This window comes from Physella acuta, unplaced genomic scaffold, assembly GCF_028476545.2.
Source record: "Physella acuta isolate Inbredline_101_S28 unplaced genomic scaffold, ASM2847654v3 ptg000453l, whole genome shotgun sequence".
In the NCBI taxonomy this organism is placed as follows: Eukaryota; Metazoa; Mollusca; class Gastropoda; family Physidae; genus Physella; species Physella acuta.
The window spans coordinates 954,599-978,987 of record NW_026731972.1 but is presented as its reverse complement, the minus strand read 5'-3'; the positions used below and the strand labels follow the sequence as shown (position 1 = coordinate 978,987).

At 32.4% G+C, this 24,389-nt stretch overlaps 2 protein-coding genes across 6 annotated transcripts; one reads left to right on the top strand and one right to left on the bottom strand.

Annotated features, from left to right (window-relative positions):
- The first annotated feature begins 123 nt into the window (after positions 1-123).
- LOC131943324 (exocyst complex component 6B) lies at positions 124-19,567 on the top strand. 4 transcript variants are annotated; one of them, XM_059303365.1, is made up of 25 exons: positions 124-284; positions 6,384-6,549; positions 7,665-7,803; positions 7,974-8,019; positions 8,379-8,583; positions 9,040-9,180; positions 9,276-9,344; positions 9,919-10,002; positions 10,281-10,327; positions 10,575-10,695; positions 11,220-11,288; positions 12,372-12,443; positions 12,541-12,590; positions 12,681-12,834; positions 13,049-13,158; positions 13,543-13,654; positions 14,035-14,114; positions 14,512-14,566; positions 14,835-14,907; positions 15,262-15,368; positions 15,934-15,963; positions 17,476-17,617; positions 17,842-17,915; positions 18,020-18,132; positions 18,577-19,567. In XM_059303365.1, the coding sequence occupies exons 1-25, from the start codon at positions 130-132 to the stop codon at positions 18,701-18,703; spliced, it is 2,541 nt and encodes an 846-aa protein (XP_059159348.1). In that variant the 5' UTR covers positions 124-129; the 3' UTR covers positions 18,704-19,567. The 4 variants fall into 4 exon arrangements, with proteins under 4 accessions (XP_059159348.1, XP_059159350.1, XP_059159349.1 ...); XM_059303367.1 differs by lacking the exon at positions 11,220-11,288; XM_059303366.1 differs by lacking the exon at positions 15,934-15,963.
- Positions 19,568-20,066: 499 nt separating this feature from the next.
- On the bottom strand, positions 20,067-23,997 carry LOC131943323 (putative tRNA(His) guanylyltransferase). Of its 2 annotated transcripts, none has more exons than XM_059303363.1 (7): positions 23,952-23,997; positions 22,283-22,658; positions 21,662-21,838; positions 21,096-21,265; positions 20,723-20,811; positions 20,393-20,500; positions 20,067-20,283 (listed from the first exon to the last, which is right to left on the bottom strand). In XM_059303363.1, the coding sequence occupies exons 2-7, from the start codon at positions 22,564-22,566 to the stop codon at positions 20,155-20,157; spliced, it is 957 nt and encodes a 318-aa protein (XP_059159346.1). In that variant the 5' UTR covers positions 22,567-22,658; positions 23,952-23,997; the 3' UTR covers positions 20,067-20,154. The 2 variants fall into 2 exon arrangements, with proteins under 2 accessions (XP_059159346.1, XP_059159345.1); XM_059303362.1 differs by lacking the exon at positions 23,952-23,997 and adding an exon at positions 23,661-23,679.
- Positions 23,998-24,389: the final 392 nt, after the last annotated feature.

Below are 24,389 nucleotides of genomic sequence, written 5' to 3'. Positions count from 1 at the left end.
AAATGTGGATTACATCACGATATATCATGTAAACAACTAATATAGGCCAATAGATATATTCTATTTGGCGAATTTAAATATTTTGATGTGGCAACATTGGTGCCAGGAGTAAATAATAATAATGACAAAATGGCGGAAGTAACACCCTATGCCGATGAATGGAAACAGCTAAATATTCCTATTCAAGATGCCGATACTTTGCGACAAGAAGCCGTAGAAGCTCACCATGAACATTTAATCACTGAAATCGAAACTTCTGAAGGGCCTTTAGCAACTACTTTAAGGTAAAATGTTTTTAGCGCTTAGATCTAGAATCTAGATTTCTAGATTAGATCTTGATCTCAAGTCGACTCTGATCCTGATGAGTAGTGATGAGTCTAGCTAACTGCTCAAGTTTAATTAAGAATTTAGATAATAATGAGTAGGTAGTTGACGAGTAGAATCTAATACGCCTACTTAAAAGTAGCTAAATAGCTAGTTCTGCTCTAGATTAGACTTAGAGCTGCTAAAGAATGTGGGTAATCGGTAATGATGTAATCTATCGTTTTGGGTACGTAAAATCGCCCGCGGCTTCTAATGTACGAAAAAGTTACCTCATTGTCAAGGCTTTAATAGAAGTATATTGCGATATATTTGTGTCACATATTGTAGATAAATGAATAATAAACCTAAATCAATGGTTAAATTTTAGGTTGAATTATGGATTTTTTTAAATAAAATATTCTGTTATTTCAAATACACCATTAACTTCCTTACCCCTTAAGAGAACATTTGACACCTCATTTAAATATCTAGCTTACTCGGTTGACGAGAAAATAGAGAATTTGAAAATTAATCAAAAATGGAAAATGAATGACAAAACAGCGTTCTTGGCCCTCGACCGGCATAACATTACGTCGTGGACTTGTGTACATGAGCTTTTAATTCCCGCCATGGTAATTGCGTCAGCTTAGGTAATTTACTCACCGGAAAATAACAAAAAGCAACTCGTTGATAATAAAACTAGATCTAGTTATTTTATTATTTATTAAATTCTACTCCACATGATATTCAATTCATACCATTTTATGAAGTAATGAACACCTGCATAAATCAAATGACCATAATAAGTATTTTTATTTCAAATTCTAATTTTAACTAATAAATATGCTTAAAATAAATGATAGTAATAGTTATGATAGTTTATAAATACAAATACATTTTACACTCAATTCACATTGTATTGAGTCAACAGCGTGGCAGCTGAGGTTCATACATGGTATTAGTGTCTTTTTTTTTTTACATTAAATTTTTTTTTTCATCTTGAAAACATGACGTATGTGATTATTTTTTTAAAATAAAATCTCCAAACATCGTCACTCGCGTGATTGCTTGCTTACGTTTACTATCCTATGGATGAAAAATCCCACCACGGTCGCGGGGTCACCGTGACCTATAGTACACGTCATAGAATGAACACGCGTACACGAGATGGTCGGTGTCTTCACTTCTCTCTCTCTCTCTCTCTCTCTCCCCCCCCCCCTTCTTCAAGCAAATTGAATAACAGACCTATACTTCCCTACTTCTGGTCATTTTTTTTTTAAAGTTCGGTCATTTTTTTTTTTAAAGTTCACATATCAGGCATGCTAGACAGCCAGCTGTATAAAAAAAAAAATGTAACTAGATCTACGTCTAGCTTAAAAAAATAAATAAACGCTTAAAATGACCGTAAACAGATTATTTAGCGCCAAAAAAAAATGCAGCTGAATGAGCATTTTTTTTAAAATACGCAGCAATGAAAAAGGCTAACGGCCGATCAATTAAGTCTAAAAATCGCCCGTAATTAGGCCTAGCTCTGAAAAAGGCCACTGAACAAGCATCACTGATTATATAAACGAATAGGCCACGCAGCGTTGACGAGGTTAATCACCGGTCACGAATGCAGCAACTGTCGGCCCACAGTGAAGAAAAAATCAATATACTAATAAAATTACTAATACAACAATAATGTCCATAATTTTACTTTTTCCACACATGCTACAATTGAATTATAATTAAAATACTAGACTTAACAGTTCATTCCGTAAAAAAACAAAAACTAGTTGTTTCAGTCTGGCAACTAGCGTAGCAATGACGTCATGATACTAAAAATAGCGGATAGAAATGTCAGCGTGGGTACCTCATTTTGGGATAAGATTTTGGAAACCAGAATCAATAATAATGTAAATCTACAAGGTAAATATCTCAATTATATATTAATTTAGAGGAGGTCGGGCCGTTTTCCCCGGAGGTCAGTCGTTTTTAGCGGCGGTTCAGTTTATACGGAGAGCGCTCCACTAGTAATCCTCTCATTATTTACAACAACAAATCTCTCGATTTTTTCTGGCATTCTAAGGCATATTATCCATTTTATTAGCATTCTGCATTAAAATAATGATGAGAATTTGCGAGATTAACAGTTTTTTCATTTGTCGTGGATAGGACCCCTAAAATAAACGTAAAAACCGTCTAAAAACGATGCGTGACGTTTCAGGGTCAGAGGTCAATCCAGCCATCTAAGCAACGCGCCAGACTATTAAATATATCAATATGGGTCGAAAATTAACTTTAAACAACAGTGTTTGCGCGTAAGATTTGCTATATAAACAGCAGCCATTTGTAATATAGAGTGGCTTTCCCTGAATCTCCCGTTATAAGTTTAACAAAATAAAACTTAAACAAGATGTCTGCTATAGTAAATAAGCATGGTTGCATCTGATGAAAACATCGCTAGTCTTCATTAATTACTAAAAAGTTTTAATTCAAATGTTCATAACCAGGTAGGCCTACAATAAATGAAACAAGGAAACATTGTTTTATTTTTCAAAACATAAATCCTCCTCAAAATGTGAAATAATTATTAAAATTTAAGGAGTCACCTGTTTTTCACATTACTAGTCGCGGGCGATTTTATGTACCTAAAACGATAGATTACCAGAATATGAATCAATAAGCCAGGTAAAAAGGTAATCTATCGTTTTAAGAACGTAAAATCTGCCGAGGCTAGTAATGTGAAAGAAAGGTGAGCCAAATATTGTCTAGCTATTTACCTATTTATGCAAGTTACGTCAAAAACTTTTACCACCTCACCGTATCACTTTTTGCATCTTGCATTTTTTTTTCCCCCTACCAAAAAGGAAAATTGTTAAAAATCCAGTCAAAATAGCATAAGATTTATTTTAATTTTAGTCATTCCTCTTACTTATTAGGACTGAACTCTAAATATTATAGTAGATCTATATTATACTGTTGTCTATTTTCATATGGTAGACATATTAGAGTATTTGTTGAGTCTTGTTACTTTTTTATACTTTTATTCGCCTACTATCTTCTTAAATTTCAAAATCTACAAGACTTACAGGCTGAGTCTGGATTTTAGTTATAAAACAACCAACTGCAAACAGTGTGAAAGCTAAAATACAAACTATTGTAACATTGTTTGTAGTGGTTTGTAGATATAGTAGAGAAAAAAAAGTGTATGGCAGGAAACAGATTCAACTTTTAAACATCTACTTTTAGGGTCGATTTTCGCCAATTTTCAAAGTAACAAATATTGACATATTATATATCAATTTTGTTGCTTAACAATCGAGGAATTCAAAAATATAAAAATTAATAGCACTAGACATTTACATCACGTTCAAAATTTAGATTAACCACACTCACTCAAATGACATTTTTTTTTACATCTAAATGTAGTAAGGTCTAAAATCCACGAAATTCACAAAATTAACAATGTAATTACACAGAAATGTCACTTAGGCATAAACTTATTTGTAATTATGTCAAACTTTACAAAATATACCAGTTTATAGCTTATTTCTATAATTATTCTTGAAAAAAAAAACGACCGCTATCCCCTTTAAAAAATGTTCAAAATTCTGGCTTTTAAAAACACTCTGGGGAAGAAAAAAATAACAGAGTTAAATATAGAAGGTCTATATAAAAAATATTATTAGTAAAATATGTCTATATGCCAATTTTTATTATAGTTGCAGCATTTACATGGCTAATTATAATTGTTTAGTACTTTATAAATTAATTTAAAGTTACGACTGTCTGTGGCCTCATTCAAATAGTGTGGTGTCAGTGAACAGGGTGTTAGTTAGGGCCTGATACGATTTCATTAGAATTGGTAATGAACAGAATGTATCATTAGAACTGGCCTATAAAAACAATGTTGATGATAGATGCAGTAGTTTTAATGCTACTTATAATAGATCAAAATGACAAACATAATTAAACCTAAGAATCTGGAAGCGGTGACCTCATTTTACTGACACGTTTGTCAAATAGTTAGTAAAATCGATCTAGATCTAGAATCTACGTAATTTTGAAAATACGCTAGATCTAGAGGCAAAATCACTTTTAAAAACTAAAGTTAGTGATTAGTTCTGTAATGAAATTGAAATCCACAGCTAATATGTAAGTATCTTTTGATTTAAAAAAAAATACGCGTAGTTCTAAGAAAAAAAATTTCTACGGTGTACTCGATCCCTATCCCAAAACGTGCCAGCCATATCGCATGCGTATTCAGCTACTCAGCTATTATCAAATCTTCGAATTTTAAATTTATATAATAAAAGTAGGTCACCCTAAAAAAAAAGAGTACAATGGCTCCCGTTTTCACGACAGCCGTCACTCGATTCATAATTTACAGAGTTATAAAGTTCTACTTTCTTTTGGCTATAGATTTGAAGAAATTTAAATTTGTTATTTCTCATGTGTTCCAACAATTGTACCTAATTTTAATAAACATTACATTAGTGAGGACTCGGTTCTTTTTAGGATTAGCCCTCGACACTATACAGACTATTGCGAAGAAACAGACTCGCGCGAATGTCGTGCGTAGGCTGGTTCAGTGGCGAAGGTTAGAAGCCAATTTCAGACGGAAAGTTTTTACTTTGAAATAATTACATTATCAATTAATTTCGATTTAAAACAAATGGCTTAAAGTCAAAAGTAAACTAACATTTAAAAACTTTGTTATTCGCAGTGTACTCAAGATTCTCGTGTTTTAAAGATAAGTCTAGTTTTACTACGTGTGCGTGCATGGTGCGAATACCGATTTTCCGCGACAGAAAATCATTAAAAATAAAAAATAAAAGTATCTACGGCAAAATAATAATTATATTTTACAGAATTAAATAGATTTAACTTAACTGTTATTTAAATACATGCTTCGGAGTAAAAAAATACAATTTTATATCCGTAAAAAATTAACTGAAATTCCCGCTTTCAGCGACGCCGATGTGTCGTAATTTTCGGCAGTCATTTTGTTCAAATTAAAGTAAAAAAACGCATTCAAATATACTTTTTTTTACTTTCATAATTTACAGCAATCATTTCTAATGAAAAATCCATAAAAAAAAAAATGTTATTTTTACAAAATATTATTTCTTACCTTATTAGTGCAGTACACGTACTTTCCAAGTAGATCCATTCCGTCTAGATTTGCATACTTCACATCCTTCGCCGCGGCACAAAATGTCATAAAAAACGAATTCCACAAAAATCTTGCTAACGAAGCTTGTAAAAACCTTGCTCTATTTATCAGTATAAACAAAATCCCCGAACGATGTCTGGTTAGAAAGTTTATGAACGGCGAAGACCGAATATGCATTTTGCGGTACCAATCTGTTTCCTGCCGTATACATTTTTAATCTAAAGGACAGGTTTTTTTTATTATGCCCTTAAGAAAAATTCTCCATTCAGTTGGTGATAATCAATAACCAAGAAGAGAATTAAATATATAGATGAGGTCAAGAACTCAATGTGGCCTTAACAAGTATTAGTATTAGAAATCTACGTCTGACCTCTGGCAATTAAACATTATTAATACTTCTCTTTCCATTTAAAAAATAAATAAGCACTACCCTATATTAGTTTTTGGTTTATGCATGTATTTAATTTAAAAAAAGCTTTTATTATAATGACCATTTATACTTCATAACATTTAATTATTTTTCTCAACACTTTCTAGTCCCAACATTAAATACTGGTAGACTCTTGCTATTAGAATAAATCACTAAAGATCCTATAAGCCTAAACTATTAGGATTGTGGAGTATACATACACTATACATGTTATTGAAACAGTATATTGGAAGTAAGTTTTGAGAGGTGAATTATAGTTTTATAGATATCCTCAACAGGGGGGAAGAGGGTCTGTCCCAAGAGAATACAGTGGGTTGGAGCTAAAATTAAGATTTTTTGTGTGGACATCATAAATGAATGACCGTTGAGAAAATAAACTGTTATACTAACAATAAAGATGTTGTTTACTTAAACTTTACTAATGTTACATGAATGAAAGGGATTGGAAGCTATTTGCACTCTAACTCTTCAATAATTTTAACTATACAGAGCAGTATATGATGGAGAGGATATCGAATATTTTATGGAAAAGCTGGATGCTCGCATCAAAGGCCATGACCATGAAATTGAACGTATGTGTAACTATCATTATCAAGGCTTCATTGACTCCATCAGGGAATTGCAGCAAGTTAGTGGAGATGCTACTAAACTGAAAGTGAGTCCTATATTGCTTCTAAATGACCAAACCACTGAAATTGTAATACACATGAAGGTTGTTAAAGGCCATGCAATGATGATGACCCTGTAGATTCCCAACTGACATCACATAATTGACCACAGTGACAGGTATTCAATCTGACCTTCTAGTGTGTACTTAGCTGACCTGTTATGTGCTCCCCTGTTGGTTAGTCTTGTGCACATCTTTATTGACTTAGCATTTCTGTACATAAGCTGACAAGGGTCAGTGTAAACAAACTACAACTGACTAGTTTGTTGTAGTGTTGGTTAATTTAGATCAAATAACTTATTTAAAAATACATTATTTGTTTCTCAGTCTAATAAAGGCTGGTTCACATACATTATTTGTTTCTCAGTTCAATAAAGGCTCGTGTACTCTTAGTTTTAGAGTGATAGTTCTGATGTGTATTTTTTTTTAAATAGACAAGATTAAAAGGTCACTAAACATGTTTTAGACTCTTTAGCTCTTTGCTTTCTGTCAGGTATCCAGATCCAAAAAACTGCAGTAGAACATTGGACGTGCTTCCCCCCCCCCCCCCCCCCCCCCTCAATTATTTAGGGATGTAGATAGGGATAATTAGCCATTGGAGTCTGTATAGAGAGAGATAGGTATTCTATAGGGGTAATTGACAAGTGAATACTGCACAGATGGGAGGTAATTTTCTGGTATTTTCTAGCTAAAACTAGTGATAATATAGTTAAACTGAGTGGTGGGGGGGGGGGGGGGGTAGAGCACATAGCTATTAACCCATAGCCTTGAGTATAGATACAGACTTGGGTCTTTTGCATGTCTCAGTCCACCCAGCTTAGATGGGTACCTGACTGATATTTGGGAAAGTAAAGGCAGAAGAGTATAGAACTGACCACACTATCCCACACTGGTAAACACAACTCCATCAGCCATATTTACCATCTGGTCAGAAAGGGTTGACCCTTTTTTTAAGGCTAACAATTATAATTATTAATTATGTTTTATTTATTATTCACATGGGATATCATGTAGTATTCTGTTTTGTAATTTTTTAGAGTAAAAATGTTTCCATTCATAGATTGTAAGGCTGTTAACAAGTATTATTTCGACAATTTTTTTAGGATGAAATAGAAGGTTTGAACAGAGAGCTTCAGCATTCCTGTGATCCACTGTTAAACAAGGGCCATCAACTGGTCAGATGTCGCAGAGTTCAAAAGAATGTGACCTTAGCTATAGAGAGTTTAACACATTGTCTACCAGGTATAAATCATTTTCACTCAGGTTATTTCCAAGTATAGTTTTCCAAGTTGAGTTGATGAATATTTTAAAAGTGACTGGTATATCACATTTATAATTTTCAGTTTTTGAAACAAGTTGAAAGCTACAAGATATTATATAAGTAACTTATATATCCCATTTTTGCATTTCAGTTTTAGAAATGTATGGAAAGCTACAAGAACAAATGAAGTGCAAAAGGTAAGGAAGTGATTCAACAGGCTATGTTTTGCAAAATTTTGAGTGGAATGTTCCTGTATGCAGGATATGAGGATTGACATTTTAAGTATATAGCGCAGTGGTGCAGAGAACAGTGACCTAATTACATATCTTATTGCTGTCATTTGAAGTTGTTGATGTTTATGAATATTATTCATCTCAAGAGGCTATTTTTAAATGGGATGTGCAACAGGATTTATGTGTATATTCACTAAGATTTATATATTTATTTATCATACCCTTTATGTATATTTATTAAAATAAAAATGTGTAACTTGTATTTTCCTGATGTTCACTAGTGCTGTTGTCCTCTTGATAAAAATGTTGACTATGTGTTCCAGATATTACCCTGCTTTAAAAACTCTGGAACAACTGGAGCACACTTACCTCCCTAGAGTCATCAACCACTGGTTCTCTCAGACAATGGCTGAAGCCATCCCCAGGCTTCGCCAGCGTATCAAAGAAGCTTCTATGACTGAACTTAAAGACTTCCTTGAGAGCATTCGCAAACACTCGGCAAAGATTGGGGAAGTTGCAATGAAGCATGTAAGTTGTATGTGGAATCACAATCCAATATTTCTTGTTTGAAAATTCCCATAAAAATGTATATACAGGTTACTGCTTTCTTAGGATGGAAATTGTTTTTCCTTGGATTTTTTTAGAATGTTGGAAGTCAGCTACATTTATTAAGTTACATTTCTACTCTTTTACTATTTCCACTTTAGCTTATGGATGTCTGAAGTAATAAAGTTACCCTTTCGAACCTGGCATTCCATGGAACATTTGAAGTAGTTTATCATTTTCTGTGACCTAGGTATATGAAGGGATAGTGTGGTCATGATTATCCCCAACCGCATTTACCCTGGGTGAACTCAGGGATGTTATTAGGACAATCAACTCCAGGATTGGACTTTTGGGTTAGCAGTTGTGTGCACTACCATCATCACATTGTGGACATGAAATATTTAAAAAAATATTTTTGTTTTGTTTTTACACCTTCAGGCTGCTGAACAAAACAATATGGATCCACAAATAGCCAGGAAGAAAATCAAATCCCGTAGAGCACCACCTCCACCAAATCCTTTTACAGGGGAAGTAGAAGCTGTGATAGAAGTTAATAATGATGTTGAATACAAAGAAGAGGTGATGAAATCATTTTTGGAACTTTTTTCAACATTTTAAGTACAATCTAACTTCTGAAACATTTTTTTTCTAATTTATAAATTTCTAATTCTCAGGAACTTAGTGCACAAGACCTTGTAGACTTTTCACCAGTTTACAGGTGTCTCCACATTTATTCATTGCTGGTAAGTCTAACAGTCTAGTTTATATATGTATAAACTAGACTGCTAGTGTATGTCAGGCAGTTTTGTCCAAGTTTGTGTTTGAGCATATTGGAAAATATAACATCAGGTTATAGTTTGAATTTGTTGAAGGAAATCTTTTTGAAGCATAAGAATATTTCATATAATGGTTAAATTATTAGTTTTTGAAATAGCAAAATTAGTCAAAAATATCTACTGTTGTCTTATCTCAAGAAGTAATAGAAATTGATTTTTTTCTGTACTAATTACTAATGATTTGAAACGAACATGAAGAATAGAAACCATGTTACTTAAGATTTAAGATGCTCAGCTTAAATTATCAACTTAGAGACTACCCAAACAAGTTGGTGTAACAACAACCTAATTGTTCCAACCAGCTGTAAATACTGAGTTATATTTAGGAACCATCCTAAGTCTATCATTATGTGATTTCTTCAACTAGATGGTACTATATGTCACTTTGTTCTAGACCTGATGATATATTTTTTAATAGCATTTGTTTCTGCTCAATAAAACTTGAGTGGATTCTGTTTGAGCTAAGATCTTCTATGCACAGGGTGATAAGGAAAAGTTTGAAACCTATTACAGAGCACAACGATGGAAGCAAGCTCGGCTGTCTTTACAGCCACCACCAAATATGGTAGGTCTCCTTCACCAAGTCACATTCAAACCTGTCACATGACTCACATGAAATGGTGCTTTACGACATATACTGTGCAACTGGTAGTTTTTAGGAAAAAGATTTAGATAGAAAAAACTTCTCGAGTTAAAATGAATTTTTTTTTTTTTTTAGAAAAATTCATTAAATTTGTAACATTTAGTTTAAGAAAATAGAAGTGATTGTAAAGTTGAATGTTTAACCACTTGATAGCTTTTTGTGCTGATCACACTGTTCATTTACTTTTCATTAACTTGCAGCACGAAAGTCTAGATTTATTCAAGAAATATTTCCATGATATTGTTGGGTAAGTTTTCTGCATTTTGCTTTTTTACACCTCATTAGATCTTATTCAGTCTATTTCTACTTTTGATGTTGAAATATCTTGAATTATTTATACTAAGTCACATTTCTCACAAGTAATTTTTATAATGTTTTGCTTTAGGTGTATTAACATTGTACCTGTATTCCTGTTGAAAACGATAGTGAGTTGATTATGATGATATGGATAATGCAAATCTAACTGTTAAAAGTGATTTTTTTTTTACTTTCAGTTTTTTTGTGGTGGAGGATCACATCCTCCACACCACCCACGGCCTGGTGACCAGGTCACACATGGATGAACTGTGGGAGAAAGCTGTAGAAAAACTCTGTGCTACGCTACGATCAACTTCGGTGAGATTATACTTCTACCTTTTTGTTACAACTTTGATGAACATTTTATCATATTTCAAATATTTAGAGATATTGGAAAATGTAAGCTACTATCGACTAGTGATTTTGTCATCATAGCTCAATCTACCTTTATTCAACTGATTGTATTTTATGTCACTTATTGTTAACAGTTTAGGGTCACGTTATTGATTAGTTTTCATTACATTATTATGGTGTATAATTATCTATAGAGCAAGTCAGCATAATTTTAGATTGTTATTTTGTTGTAGTTTTTGCATGATGTAGATTATGTGCTAAATAATTATTTTGATTGTAAGTCAATGTTTTAGATAATTCAAAAGACACCAATCAAAATATTTGGCATTGAGTTACTAAACACCACAAAAAACATGAGTCACTGATATGAAAACCACAAAACTTTACCACCAAAGCCAGCATCTGAAAAAAATAACAAAACTGTGTATGTGTTGTGTTGACTTATGCATGGGCTTTTGTTAGCTTGTATTTACATGTTGTTTTTATAGTTTACTTTCCAGGAAAAACCTGATAATTCTGGTGATGCCAATTCTATGAAGGAATTAACTAGCTATGAGGTTAAAGATCTACCTCACACATTCCTGCTAATCTAATCCTATGACACAATTCCCTGATCTAATTTTGTATTAACTACCAGATTTTATTTCATACGTTTACACCAATCTAATCCTGTCCCAAACTTTTCCACTTAGTGCATGTTTGATTTTTGTTCAATGACATATTTTCAAATTAAATAAATGACTTATTTCATGCGGAAATATGCAAATATACTAAATATTAAATACATATTTTGAAAAAATACTTATTTGCTTGAAATGATTAAAAGTTTGATGAAATTAAAATGTTGAACTATTGAAAGAACACACACCTTTTTAACCTTTGCTAACCTGCCTGATCTAGCATGTAATCTTCTGTTGATCATCATTCATTTTTAAAACCCTTGTTGCCCCACAATTTTCAGCATGTTTTTTTTTCAGCACACAGTTATACAAATTTTTCACAGAAATAAAAAATAACTCTTAAGTTGTAATTTTCATGTATTATGCCATTTTATATTAAGATATATTATTTAAGGCCTTTAATTAGGCTATTTAAAATTAGATTGTATAAACAGATAATTATAAAAAACATGTTTATAGCAAGAATTTTTTTCAAAGCTGTGGTTGCATTGCTAAACTATTTAAATTATTAAATTGATACCTAGATGTAAGGATTATTTAGGTGACATTCTTACCATTCACCCAGATTAAATAAATTTGAACTATATAAGTAAAAATTTATTCGCTGCTTATGCTCCTAGTACTATACATCTAAACTGCCATCATCAAATATGCACAATTTATTATTTTATGATTCATCATATTTTATGTCTGCCATTTAAATTTAAGTCAAATTGCAAAGAACTTTTTAAATTGAATCACATGAAAAATACATTAGTGTGTTGCTATTTGTTGCTTCAAACCCTAAACCATAATAATTGTTTTAAAAGCACATTAAGTTATGACACTATTTTAAAAGATGTTTCAAAGTAAAAATAAAATGTCTTGAATATGTTAGAGCAAGGAGCTTTTAGATTTTTTTAAAAGTAGATTGATTTTGTCTTGGTTGTGTAAATCCGAGCTTTGTTCATTTTCCCTCAGCAATCTTGTAAAGCTGCAAACTTGATGTTGGAAGTCAAAAAGTTGATTGTTTTATTTTGTCATACACTGAAGGTGAGATACATTTAACAAATAATGTTCTGATTTCAAGCTAAGTTTTGGACTTGACTGTGAAGTATTTTAAAACTAAAATATCTTCTTCTCTCTAAAGGGATATGGTTTTAGTGTGGGAAGACTGTTGGAACTTCTACTAGAAATGAGGTATTTCATCCAACTTGTATTGCATGTATTATAGTTAGAAATAAACAGCAGTTAAACTGAATGAGTAACTGTTGTTTTTGTCCACTGCAGGGATCGCTACAGCGTCATCTTGTCTGAACAGTGGGTGGATGTGTTTGCTGCCATCTTTGCTGAAGATAATTACACGCCAATTTATTGCATGGAAGCTGAAGAATACACTGTCATTTCCAGTCAGTTTCCATACAGGGATAAAGATTTAGAAGAGGTCAGTATTTATAAAAAATGTACAGCTATATGAAGAAAAAAAAGAAAAATTATGAACTCTACTGCCCAAAGGAATGCTAGGTCTAAAGCGGATTCTTTTACTCTACTTTCTATATGGAAAAATAGTGCTCACTTAGTTTACATAATTTGGCATTGTTGATGTTTATGTATAATTCAAAAGCATTTTTCCTAAAGGTTTTATTTAATATTTTCAGGCTGCCTTCCCTCGACAATTCCCCTTCTCCCAGTTTGTGCCTAGTATTTATGTACAAGTTAAGGAATACATCAATGCCTGCCTCAAGTTTTCTGCAGACTTACATCTAAGGTATGGCCAGAAGAATTTTTTTTTACTTTTTTTCTAAAGAATAATTCAGGTTTAAAGCATACGACAGGCAAATAAAAATAGACTGGTGTAATTTTGTAAAAGTTATAATAGTTATGTGTGTAACATATTGCAGTCACCCAGACAAAAAAAAAGTTATGTAAATGTATGTGATATTTTGCAGTCAAACAAAAATTAATATCTATGTGAAATATTTCAGTCATACAGATATAGACCTCTATTTGATATGTTTCAATCACACAGAAATTTGTATTATGTGATTTGTTCAGTCATACAGAAATGTGTATTAAGTGATTAGTTCAGTCATACAGAAATATGTGATACATTTTAGTCGCACCGAGATGTGTATTTTGTGATATGTTTCAGTCACACAGAAATAGATGACATGATACGGAAGTCTGCCAACCAACTGTTGACGAAAACACTAGGTGGCTGTCTGTCTAATCTTATCAGGAAACCTAATCTCAGCTTGTTACAGGTAAACTAAACTAGGTTTTTATAAATAATATGGATGGTTATGTGGCTGCTTTTAGAAAGATTTTGTAATAAATACAAACATTGAAAGTAAAGAATATTTCTTTGCTTTTTTTTTAACTGGGCAAAGTATTAGTCTCTTTTTATCCCAGTAAATCTTAGCTCAGCTTTTTTTTTTAATTAATCATTTCCTCCTTTAAAATTCTTCTATTTAGATTTAATAATAATGTAATCAAATAATTGTAATTACTGAATCTTATTAATGAGTTAAAAATGGCTTTTGTAAGCATTATTGTATCATACATTGATAGAATAATCAACGTTAAACTTATACTCACTACACCAAACCTTGAATTAATTGTAAATCATGAACTTTTTTCCCAGCTTATTCAAATATCCATAAACATGAACTACTTGGAAAAGTCCTGTGAATATTTTGAAGAATATATATCCAGTATTACAGGGTAGGTGAAATTATCCAGAGGCTCTATAGCTTTTTTATATTTGGGCTAATTAATTGAGGCTTCCTGATTCATTTATACTCAAGCAGATGATTGTTGATAAGATTATTATCAAACTGGTGCTTGTTGTCTGTTTAGATTATTGTCAAACAAATGCCAAACATTATCTTATTGTCATTTGAGCAGACTTAACAGAAAGTGTTCAATAGAAACATACCAAATACATTTTGGTAAGCCTAAGATGCTACACATTTAGAAGTTTAAAACAGCATCATTGAAACCAACATCTACCACCCCACTTCTGGATTTATTGCCAAATAATCATAAAACAATTGTTTGTGGTTTTATGTTTGCTATTCCTGTAATGTGAAAAATATCTTTTTGAATGTATAAATTTCAGGGCTGAAAAAGACAGTGTTCATATAGCAAGACTTCATGGCTCCTCTATGTTTAAGGTCAGCTTGAAATAAGTTCATTCAAACTGTGCTGATATTTAAGAGAATCAATGTGTCTAAAACCTTAAGTTATTTCATTATATTTTCAAGAATGAGAATTTATTTTTATCTATATAAAGATTTCTTACTCTACATGTGTTGACCTATAACTAATATCAACAAACATATTTAGAAAATATAAGTTACAGTAGTAGCTTATATATTATGTAAAAAATTCTGTTTGTTATGGTGGTAAAACCAACCTTACAATGTTTTTACTTGTTGACAGGATGCACGTGGCGAAGCAGAACAACAGATTTATCAACAGCTGAACCTTAAGATTGATGAGTTTTTGGATCTTGGTAAGTAGATGAACTACACAGGATTCTTAACAATACAAATCTCATTCTTATTTTTGCTATGCAGAATAGTTGCTACCACTCTGGTAAGCCAATACTAATCCATGACATTTTCTAAACTATGATATATTCTAAGCTATTACATTACTCAAACATGACATATATTAAACTACGATGGATAGTGCCATGACATACTTAGCCATGACATACTTAGCCATGACATATACTAAGCCATAACATATACTAAGCCACGATGTATACTAAGGCATGATATACAATTAGCCAATATGTATACTAAGCCATGGCATATACTAAGCCACAACATATACTAAGCCATACCATTGAACTCTCTACCAGCTTCCTATGACTGGACAATCTCAGAGTCCAAAGGTCAGGCCAGCAGTTACCTCATGGACCTTGTAGCATTCTTACAGAGCACATTTATGTCTTTCACTAATTTGCCAGTAAGTAAACATAGAAATTAACGTATTACATTCATTTTTCATTACGCTTTTTTCCCCACGATATTGGTGAGTTAGATTGGTGATTTTAAAAATATCTGTTCTTTCTTTATTAAAAAAAAGTTACAATAGTTAAATTGCTGAAATTTCTATCTGATAAATGTTTGAATGAGTCATTTATTTTGACAGCTGGAGATTTGGATGATATTTGATATATATTATTATTATAGATGGCTAGTGGTTAAAAGTTTTTGGATGTAGTTTAGTCGTTTAGAGTTTTTTCACCTCAAATTAGTATAAAGCCTCTGAAGCATTAACAATTTAGGAAGTTCTCTCCCGTACAAAATATAAGAATTAAGCCATTTTGAGGGAACATTATTTTTTTCTATTATCCCTGGGCTTTGGTCTACAACATGACTATGTTTCTTGGGGTGTAATCGATGAGATTTTGAAAAAATGGAGTGTAGTGACTTAAGGTTCTACTTGATAGATGTAGTATATTGGTGCTATATGTAATTGAAAAAAAGAAAGCTACCATAAGTAATTAATTTTTCTGTCTTGCTCATAGGTATTTCATTTCCACTGGAAAAAATATGTTGTAAGAACCCTCTGATAACTGTAGCATGGTAGTGCATCATGTCTGCTCCCAGCATGTTCAATTAACATGCCTGATTTTTGCATGTCAGACTAACAGGCCTGATTTTAGTTGGGCTGGCTATTTGCCTGCCCCAAGTATAGCTGGCTATTTGGCTTGTACCAAGTATAGCTGGCTATTTGGCCTACAACAAGTATAGCTGGCTATTTGGCTAGTACCAAGTATAGCTGGCTATTTGGCTCATACCAAGTATAGCTGGCTATTTAGCCTGCCCCAAGTATAGCTGGCTATTTGGCTTGTACCAAGTATAGCTGGCTATTTGGCTCGTACCAACTATAGCTGGCTATTTGGTTTGTACCAAGTATAGCTGGCTATTTAGTTGGTCGTTAGACCTGCTCCTACAGTGGCAGAATAACCTGCCTGCTCCTACAATGGATAGGCATAATACATGTCTACCACAATGGCAGAACAGCATGCTTACTTCTTAAAATTGTTTGAGTAAAGAGACACAACGTAGTAAGATAAAGTCTGTCTAGTAGAAGAAAAGGATGTTTCTGTGTACCATTATCTGGGTGGGTACCACTGGTGACTAGCTGGACTCAAGTTTTAGGCTGAGACAAAGCAAGCCAAAGTTGGTGGATTAAACACAGGGGTAAAAGCAGTAGCTACAGCATCAAGTGCTGACTGTGCTGTAGGGACTTGAGCACCTTTATGTCACTGGATCACCACAACACAGTTTCTCTATCTTGTCTCACAAGACTAAACAAGAACAAAAGCTAATTCTGTTTCTGTAGGTGCTAATATTTGCACATAGGTGAATAATTGCAAAAATAGGATAAATCTTTGACTGAATGCTTCCATTCATGCTTCCTTGTATGTGAAGTTGTTTGTGGTTGTCACATTTAGATTTGGGTCTTGTACCTAAATTTGTTACAAAACTCCATGTCAGGCTAGCCAGATAATTTGTTTATAAATAAATATTTCTGCAAATTGGCCTATTCTTATAAACACTTTTGGAATTTTTTAATTTAATTTTCAATTTTAGAATTTTTGCCTTTAACATTTGTGCATCATTTAAAAACACATCTTTTTAATGTTATGCAAATTGACAGTTTTATTTTATTCATATTGCCATTGCTTGCAAATATTAATTTTTAAAATGTCCCCAAGATTCATATCTAGCCATAGTTTAATCAGTAGATGTTTAACAAAATGAACACATTCTCTTACCTCCCCTCCCCTACTTATTGTTGACATCGTGTATAGATTTAGATAGCTACAAATCTGACAGTTTCCTAACACTTTTTTAATCTTATGGATTGAATTTTTAATACTACACAGTTATTGTGTGCTTAAGAACAGCAAACCATCAAATATAGCAAAAGCAGATGAGAAATGTGTATTTAAGAAAAAAACTTTGTAACAGTTAAACATAACTTCCATGTACTTATGGTTTAGTAGATTTTATTTAACTTACAATTTGAAGAATGTAGTTGATGTTGCTATGGTTTACAGGAAAAAGTAGCCAAAACTGCATGTATGTCAGCCTGCCAGCACATTGCCTCTCGCCTGATGGCATTGTTGGTAGATAATGACATTCGTCAGATGACCATGGGAGCACTTCAGCAGTTTAACCTAGATGTCATGCAATGTGAACGTGAGTCACCACAGGCTTTTTTATTAACTTATTTATTTCTTAACCTAAAACCCTGGCCAAACTGATAGTAACCTAAAACCCTGATAGTTTACTAGCCAAACTGGTAGGAACCTAAAACCCTGATAATTTTTTGGACAAACTGGTAGTAACTTAAGACCCTGATAGCTTAGATTGTTTAAATTGTTCATTAAATGCTAAGGCTTACCGTCTTCATAATTTTCTAGATTTTGCTGCATCTGAGCCAGTGCCTGATTCAAATGATGGAACTCTACAAATGGCTTTCACAGATCTGAGACAGGTGGATATATTTGCCCCAATACTTTTGGTCATGGCTCTTATGTATCTAATGCAGAAAGTCATAGTCTGTCTGTAGCTGAAGATTATCAAACTTTTTACTTTCAGCTGTTAGATCTTTTTATCAACTGGGATTGGTCTGTCTACTTAGCTGATTTTGGCAAACAACAGTCTCGCTACTTGCGTGTACCCAGGCACACAGCCATTAGTTTATTGGAAAAGTAAATTGCTTTTTGTACTAGTTCAGCTTTATTCAGCAGTTGATATGTTGTTTGTATGGTGGTTCTGGCTGGTGGATGGTGTGGCAAAATTTGATTGGTGATTTGTGTTTGTGTGGTGGTTCTGGCTGGTGGATGGTGTGGCAATATTTGACTGGTGATGTGTGTTTGTGTGGTGGTTTTGGCTGGTGATGTGTAGCTGTGTTAGACAGTGTTAGATTAAATGAGATGGGTGATAATGTTGAAAAAACATTGTAAAAGTGATGAAGTTTAACAAAAAATAACTTTAAATGAGGTCTAAGCATACAGCCTACATTTGTATGTCCTTTGTATTTTTCTTTTATTTCCTCAGTGAACATGGTTCAATCTACAATATGGTTCCTGTTTTATGACATTGTTCATATACTTAGCAGCTAAAATAACATCCCTTTTTTGTTTCTTTTTCAGGTTAAATAATGGAGATAAAAAGAAAAATAATTTGTTTGCATCATTAAAAAAGAATGAACGAGATAAGAAAAAGTTGATAGAAACGGTTTTAAAACAACTTAAAATATTGGAAAATGGAGCAGCTTAATTTTGTTTAAAGAATCAAATCCTTAATTAACAATCTTGATTGCGATATGCACAAGTTATGTAAAATACTCCAGCAGCCATCTTTATAATCAACTGTTTGGTCTAGCAAAGATGCTGCTGATGTAGCATTTAAGAAAATATGGATCAGCCTTGTGGTATAATGGTCTAAATGACTGTTCAACTCAACAAGCATAAAAAATTACCTTGATTTGTACTGGTTATGTAAACAGCACAAGCCAAACAACAGTTATGTAAAGTATTATTTACATATTAAACATTTCCATAATTTAAATATAAAATGTCATTTCCTGTTTAGTCGATCACTGTATAGGTGCTGGAAATGCTCTTAATAAACTTATTTGCTAGACATTAGTTTTCTGTGATAGAGTTTTGCTGGGCAATAGAAATCTAGTCTGAAAATACAATTACTGACTGCCTTGGTTGGAGATAGCTTCTTTTAATACATAGACGCCTTATAATAACTTATATACCCCAACCCTAACACTGAAACTAGTAGTCTCCCTGACACACATTGTAACCTCCAACCAGTAGCCTACCTGTCATATACTCAAATCTGCAAACCATTCCCAATAATACAAATATCTCCTCCCTTCCCCCCAACATGTTAGTCTACACTTGCTGGGGTTTGGGCCAGTTACAATAGAAAATGACATAATGCTATTTTACTATGAGTGTATTTTAAACTTGTTTTATTTAATAGTTACCTTGTATTATATGTTGGCTACTATGTATGTCAAATTGTCTTTCACTGCTTGCTGTAGAACCACTATGTGTTTGCCAGTTATGGCTGTATCTGCTGTTTTTTTTATATGGAATAATGTAAAATAAACAATTGTACATATGACCTCTTTCTTGTTTTGACTCTTTTTATTGAGCCCTATGATTCTCAGTTGGTTTTTTATTGGGCCTAGGCTTTTCAGGAAAATGTTTTTAGTCAGGAATGACGGTCAGGATGTAAAGAACAGATTTTGTAGTAATTGTTTTTAAAATTTAAAAAATATATTTACATTTACTAGATAATGAAAAGAAAGAAAAAAATTAAGGTAAAAAACATTATGTTTAATAAGTTTATACAGCAAAAAGAAATATTTTTCTTGCCATACAAAAAAATCCATCAACCAACACTAATTTTTTCTTTCTTAGAAGATTCTTATTAGAAAGTTTTTCTCACACAATTTTTGTGCGGATCATGGATGAAAACTATGACTGAACTGTGACAATGAACTGATGAAACTAGACGGTGATGTGCTAAAACAGCTGTTGTAATGGATTTGCTTAAGCATTAAAGTATTGATGTGATAGTGATAAACAATATTTAAATGACCACAAACAAAATTGATAAAAAAACAAAAAAAAAGGATTAGATTTATTTTCATAAGTACAATTTTAATTAAGCCTTTTAAAAATTCTGCATATAGTATTAAATAAACATCAACTTGAATAAGATAAAACTTTTGGGTCGAGTATATAAGGGTATTCCTCCCAAAATGATTTACCTATAATATCAGTATGAAGAATTACAGAGTTGGTACTGTTTACTGTGTCAACTCCTGCTCTATTCTGAAAATGAGACCAGATAATTTAATTTTATAAAAAATCACATTTTTTTTTCTACTATTAGTATTACCAGTCAATGGGTTGTAATGGGACATATAAAAAGAAAATGTACCTTTGGTCTGATCAAGACACTGCCTTTCCTATACAACTCAGGCAGGTTATTGTAGTTAATGTTGAACTCAGAAAACAGGATCTCATTTTTATCACCAGACAGAGTGCCCTGTATGAATCAAAACCTCATTACATGATGCATTGTAATTGTTACTTATAATAAAAAACATCGTGTTTGAAGTTAATGCATTTAAAAAAAATACTTTCACAAAACAAATTGAAGAACAAATAATCTTTACATAGTAAAAACAAAATAGACAGTATTTATAGAAATAGCTGAGAAAAAAAATGAGCCAGAATACTAAAAGAGGCCTTCTACTGTATTTCTTACCTTGAGACGTTCTTGTGACTCTGCTGGTGTTAGACCTTTTTCTTGAATTAGTGTCCAAAAACAAGTGTTGTACAAGTTGTTTATGTGACCTACAGAACAGCAAGTCATTTATAGTTATAGCTTACATATTAAGAGATACATACAGAAGACCTACTAGAAACATTTAGAAGTTGATGGACTTGTATACAAAGGCAGCTATTTATGTGATCTACATAAAAATACTTATAACACAAATTGAATACATCTTTGATATGACTAAAAAGTATGTTCAATTGTGCTCTCTGAAGGTAAGAAAACCATTTGGTCTATCTAACAATTTAAAACTGGCCGATCTAAAAGACAAAAAGACCATCTATTCTAGCTGGCCACTTACAATCTGCCTGCCTCCAGCTGAGGTAGTCCTTGAGGTTGTCATCACTAGGATACAGAACTATTCTAGCATCAAAAGATGGTGGATACTGGAGCTGCTGCTGATCAAAGTAGCTGGACCAGTGGAATGTGAATGAACTTGCAAATAAACTGACTACATTGGTCATTATTTTGCTGGGGAAAAACATAGATGCATCTAAAACAAAAATGGTAAATTATTTACAAGAGTGGTTGAACTATTTGTCCAGAATCTCAGTAAGGTTTTCTGTGGTCTAACTTTACATTTTTTTGTCGTTTAATGACTTGTAATGAAAATAAAAAGTTTTGACCTCAGGTAAACTTTAAGCATAAGCTGATTTAATGAAAAACTAGATTTTAGGTAAGCCTCTAAGGTCCACTCTAATGGGTACCTGGTGATGTAAGTGATGAAGCTGGGATAACATTGTGTAGTCACTCTCTCAATTAAGTTGTTATTGAAACTGACATTCTGAACACTCTTGAAAAGGTGCTTTAATTTATTGCAGACAGTAAACTTGTTACACAAGTGAGAGCAAATTATTCTATTCAAACCTTGCTCTTCTGTTGTAGACTTTAGCTTGTTTATTAAAAACAAAACTGTACTCGTCACTCTGTCCATAAGAAAGAACAATCTCATTGAACTCCTTCATGACAACCTGTGCTGCTTTGGTCATCAGACCCAAGCCTCTGTCATCATTTGGCTTTGCATACTGATGTACATCTGTGAATCTGTAAAATGTATGTATGAAAACTGAAAAATGTGCATAAAATACAAAAATTACATTGTTACATGTTAATACAATTTTTAATTGCTTATAAGAATCCAGTATAATGCTTCTCTTGAATGTGACCTTACATTCTTCATTCAGGAACCTCAAGATCATTCACATTAAAAAAAAACAATTACACGTACAAATTATATATTATTTATATTTTAAAAACTGAATGAATATTGACATGATAAATATTAGCTGCCTTATTGAGCTTCCACTTGACTGTTAGACTGCCTCGTATAAAAAAATTTGCTTTAATTTTTGTATGCAACAGCTGAAAAAGAAACCTACTATTTAACCACTCATCAAATCTGAATTTATTTTAACTGCTCTCCCCATACTCAAATACAAGAAACTCATCAGCTACCTCTGAACACACTTTTTTTTACAAACAACTTACTTATGAAAAGCTTTTCCATCAATGCGAACGACAATCCAACAGTTTTGAAGACAGGGATCATCAGCTTCAAACTGTTTGACATATTCAAACTTGCTTTTAGCCATAGATGTTGTAGAGTGAATGTTTTTTACAAACTGCAGTCCAGCAAGACCTAGAAACTTTCCCACACAGCTTTCCAATGGGGCTACGCCACTTAAGGTTCTCACTAAAGAGTTTACGATAACTAAATTTCTTTCTTGATGTGTTGCTAAAGATGTAGCAATATATTTTCTAAGAAACTGCATGGATTGGGCTTTTTATGTCTACTTCAACATGTTTCACTTCAGAGATATACTGTTACTCGTCAACTTGTTGAATTTTGCCAATCTAGAAGGCCCTATTTAAAATACAAGTGTAAAAGTTAGTAAGTTGAAGTAAGTTAAGCAAGTAGTGCTTGTAGTAGTGTATCTATAAATCTCTTCTATCTCTAATGTAATATTAAATGATAAGTACTAATAAGCCTAAGTAAAAATTCAGGTTATAATTATATCGAGTCGCTTATAGTAGAAATACTATAGGCCTAGTAATAATAGAGCCTATATACTATAGGGCCTATAGCCTAAATATAAGGCATTAGCCACTATAACTATAATATATATAAGTAAGCCTATCCTACTACTAGATCTAGATCACTAATTAATACAAATAATAACAATACTAACTATTTGACATTTGTGGTAGTATTTACTATTTATTTCGATTATTATATTATTTATTATTAGATCTAGGCCTATCTACTACTACTTTCTAGATCTAAAACTTTGGTAATCTATCGTTATAGGTACGTAAAATTGCCCGCGGCTAGTAATGTACGAAAAAGTGACCTCATTGTCAAGGCTTTAATAGAAGTATATTGTGATATATTTGTGTCAAATATTATAGATTAATGAATAATAAACCTAAATCAATGGCTAAATACATGAATATAGGCAAGAAATTAACTTTAAACAGCAGTGTTTGCGAGCAGGATTTGCTATATAAAAAGCGGCCATCTGTAAGAGTGACTTCCCCTGAATCTTGCGCTATAAGTTTACAATAAAAAAAATAAACAAGATGGCTGCTCTAGTAAATGAGCATGGTTGCATCTGTTGGAAACATTGCTAGTCTTCATTTATTACTGAAAAGTTTTAATTCAGTTGTTTAAAAACAGGTACATAAATGAAACAAGGAAACATTTTTGTATTTTCTCAAAACATAAATCCTCCTCAAAATGTGAAATAATTATTAAAATTTAAGGAGTCACCTGTTTTTCACATTACTAGTCACGGGGGCGATTTTACGTATCTAAAACGATAGATTACCAAAACTTTTAGTAAGTTACAACATACAAATACGGTACTTTATTTTTTATTCACTTCTGATCCCCCCTCTCTCTCTCTTTCTTGGTAATTAGATCTATCAGTAATATTAACTTTTCCACTAATTTTTAGAGAAATGAGGCAATAATTAATAATCATGAGAGACTCAGGACAGGGAGTAGTCAGTTCGAGACGTCGACGAGGGTTTTCATTCAGCTGTCAGTTTTCATGTGGAGTCTAATGTTTAGGAATTTTAATGTTTAACTAAAAATGATAAGAAATTAAGCTTATTATAATTTAATTAAGATCTAGATCTAGAATTTTGTTTTAACAGCTTCCAAAGAAACGAAAAATCTAGACTCGTATGAATTCAGAATACTGAATAGACATGAGAGGTTGAATAATATTGTAGTTCTTTCCCCTAGCTCGAGGTTGCCAGAAAAAAAAGCACACGTAGGGGCCAAAGGAGTTCAACAATAATCAAGTTAGTAAACAGTATGCCTATACATTTTTGTTCAACATTAATAAATACAAGTGCAAAATAAAATAGTGCAATTATGCCTAATGTTTTTTTTTCAAAATTACAACGTATTAACACACGAAAAGGCTTGATTACATTACAAAATGAAAGTATAAAACTGACACAAATGTAATAATTTTCTAAGTAGAGAAACGTTCGTGTGTAAAAAAAAAAATTAGGCTACATCAACCACTTAACTTAATGCTAATGTTAATAGCGTATTTGCCTATTTATTAAGCCTCCCAAACGC

Coding starts and splice junctions, on each gene's coding strand:
- LOC131943324 (XM_059303365.1), top strand. CDS start 130: ATGGCGGAAGTAACACCCTATGCCGATGAATGGAAACAGCTAAATATT. Junction 9,345..9,918: donor TCCACATTTATTCATTGCTG/GTAAGTCTAACA, acceptor TTCTATGCACAG/GGTGATAAGGAAAAGTTTGA. Junction 17,916..18,019: donor CTTTCACAGATCTGAGACAG/GTGGATATATTT, acceptor TTTTACTTTCAG/CTGTTAGATCTTTTTATCAA.
- LOC131943323 (XM_059303363.1), bottom strand. CDS start 22,566: ATGCAGTTTCTTAGAAAATATATTGCTACATCTTTAGCAACACATCAA. Junction 21,266..21,661: donor GTCTACAACAGAAGAGCAAG/GTTTGAATAGAA, acceptor GTTTTTCCCCAG/CAAAATAATGACCAATGTAG. Junction 20,812..21,095: donor CAGCTGGAGGCAGGCAGATT/GTAAGTGGCCAG, acceptor GCTGTTCTGTAG/GTCACATAAACAACTTGTAC.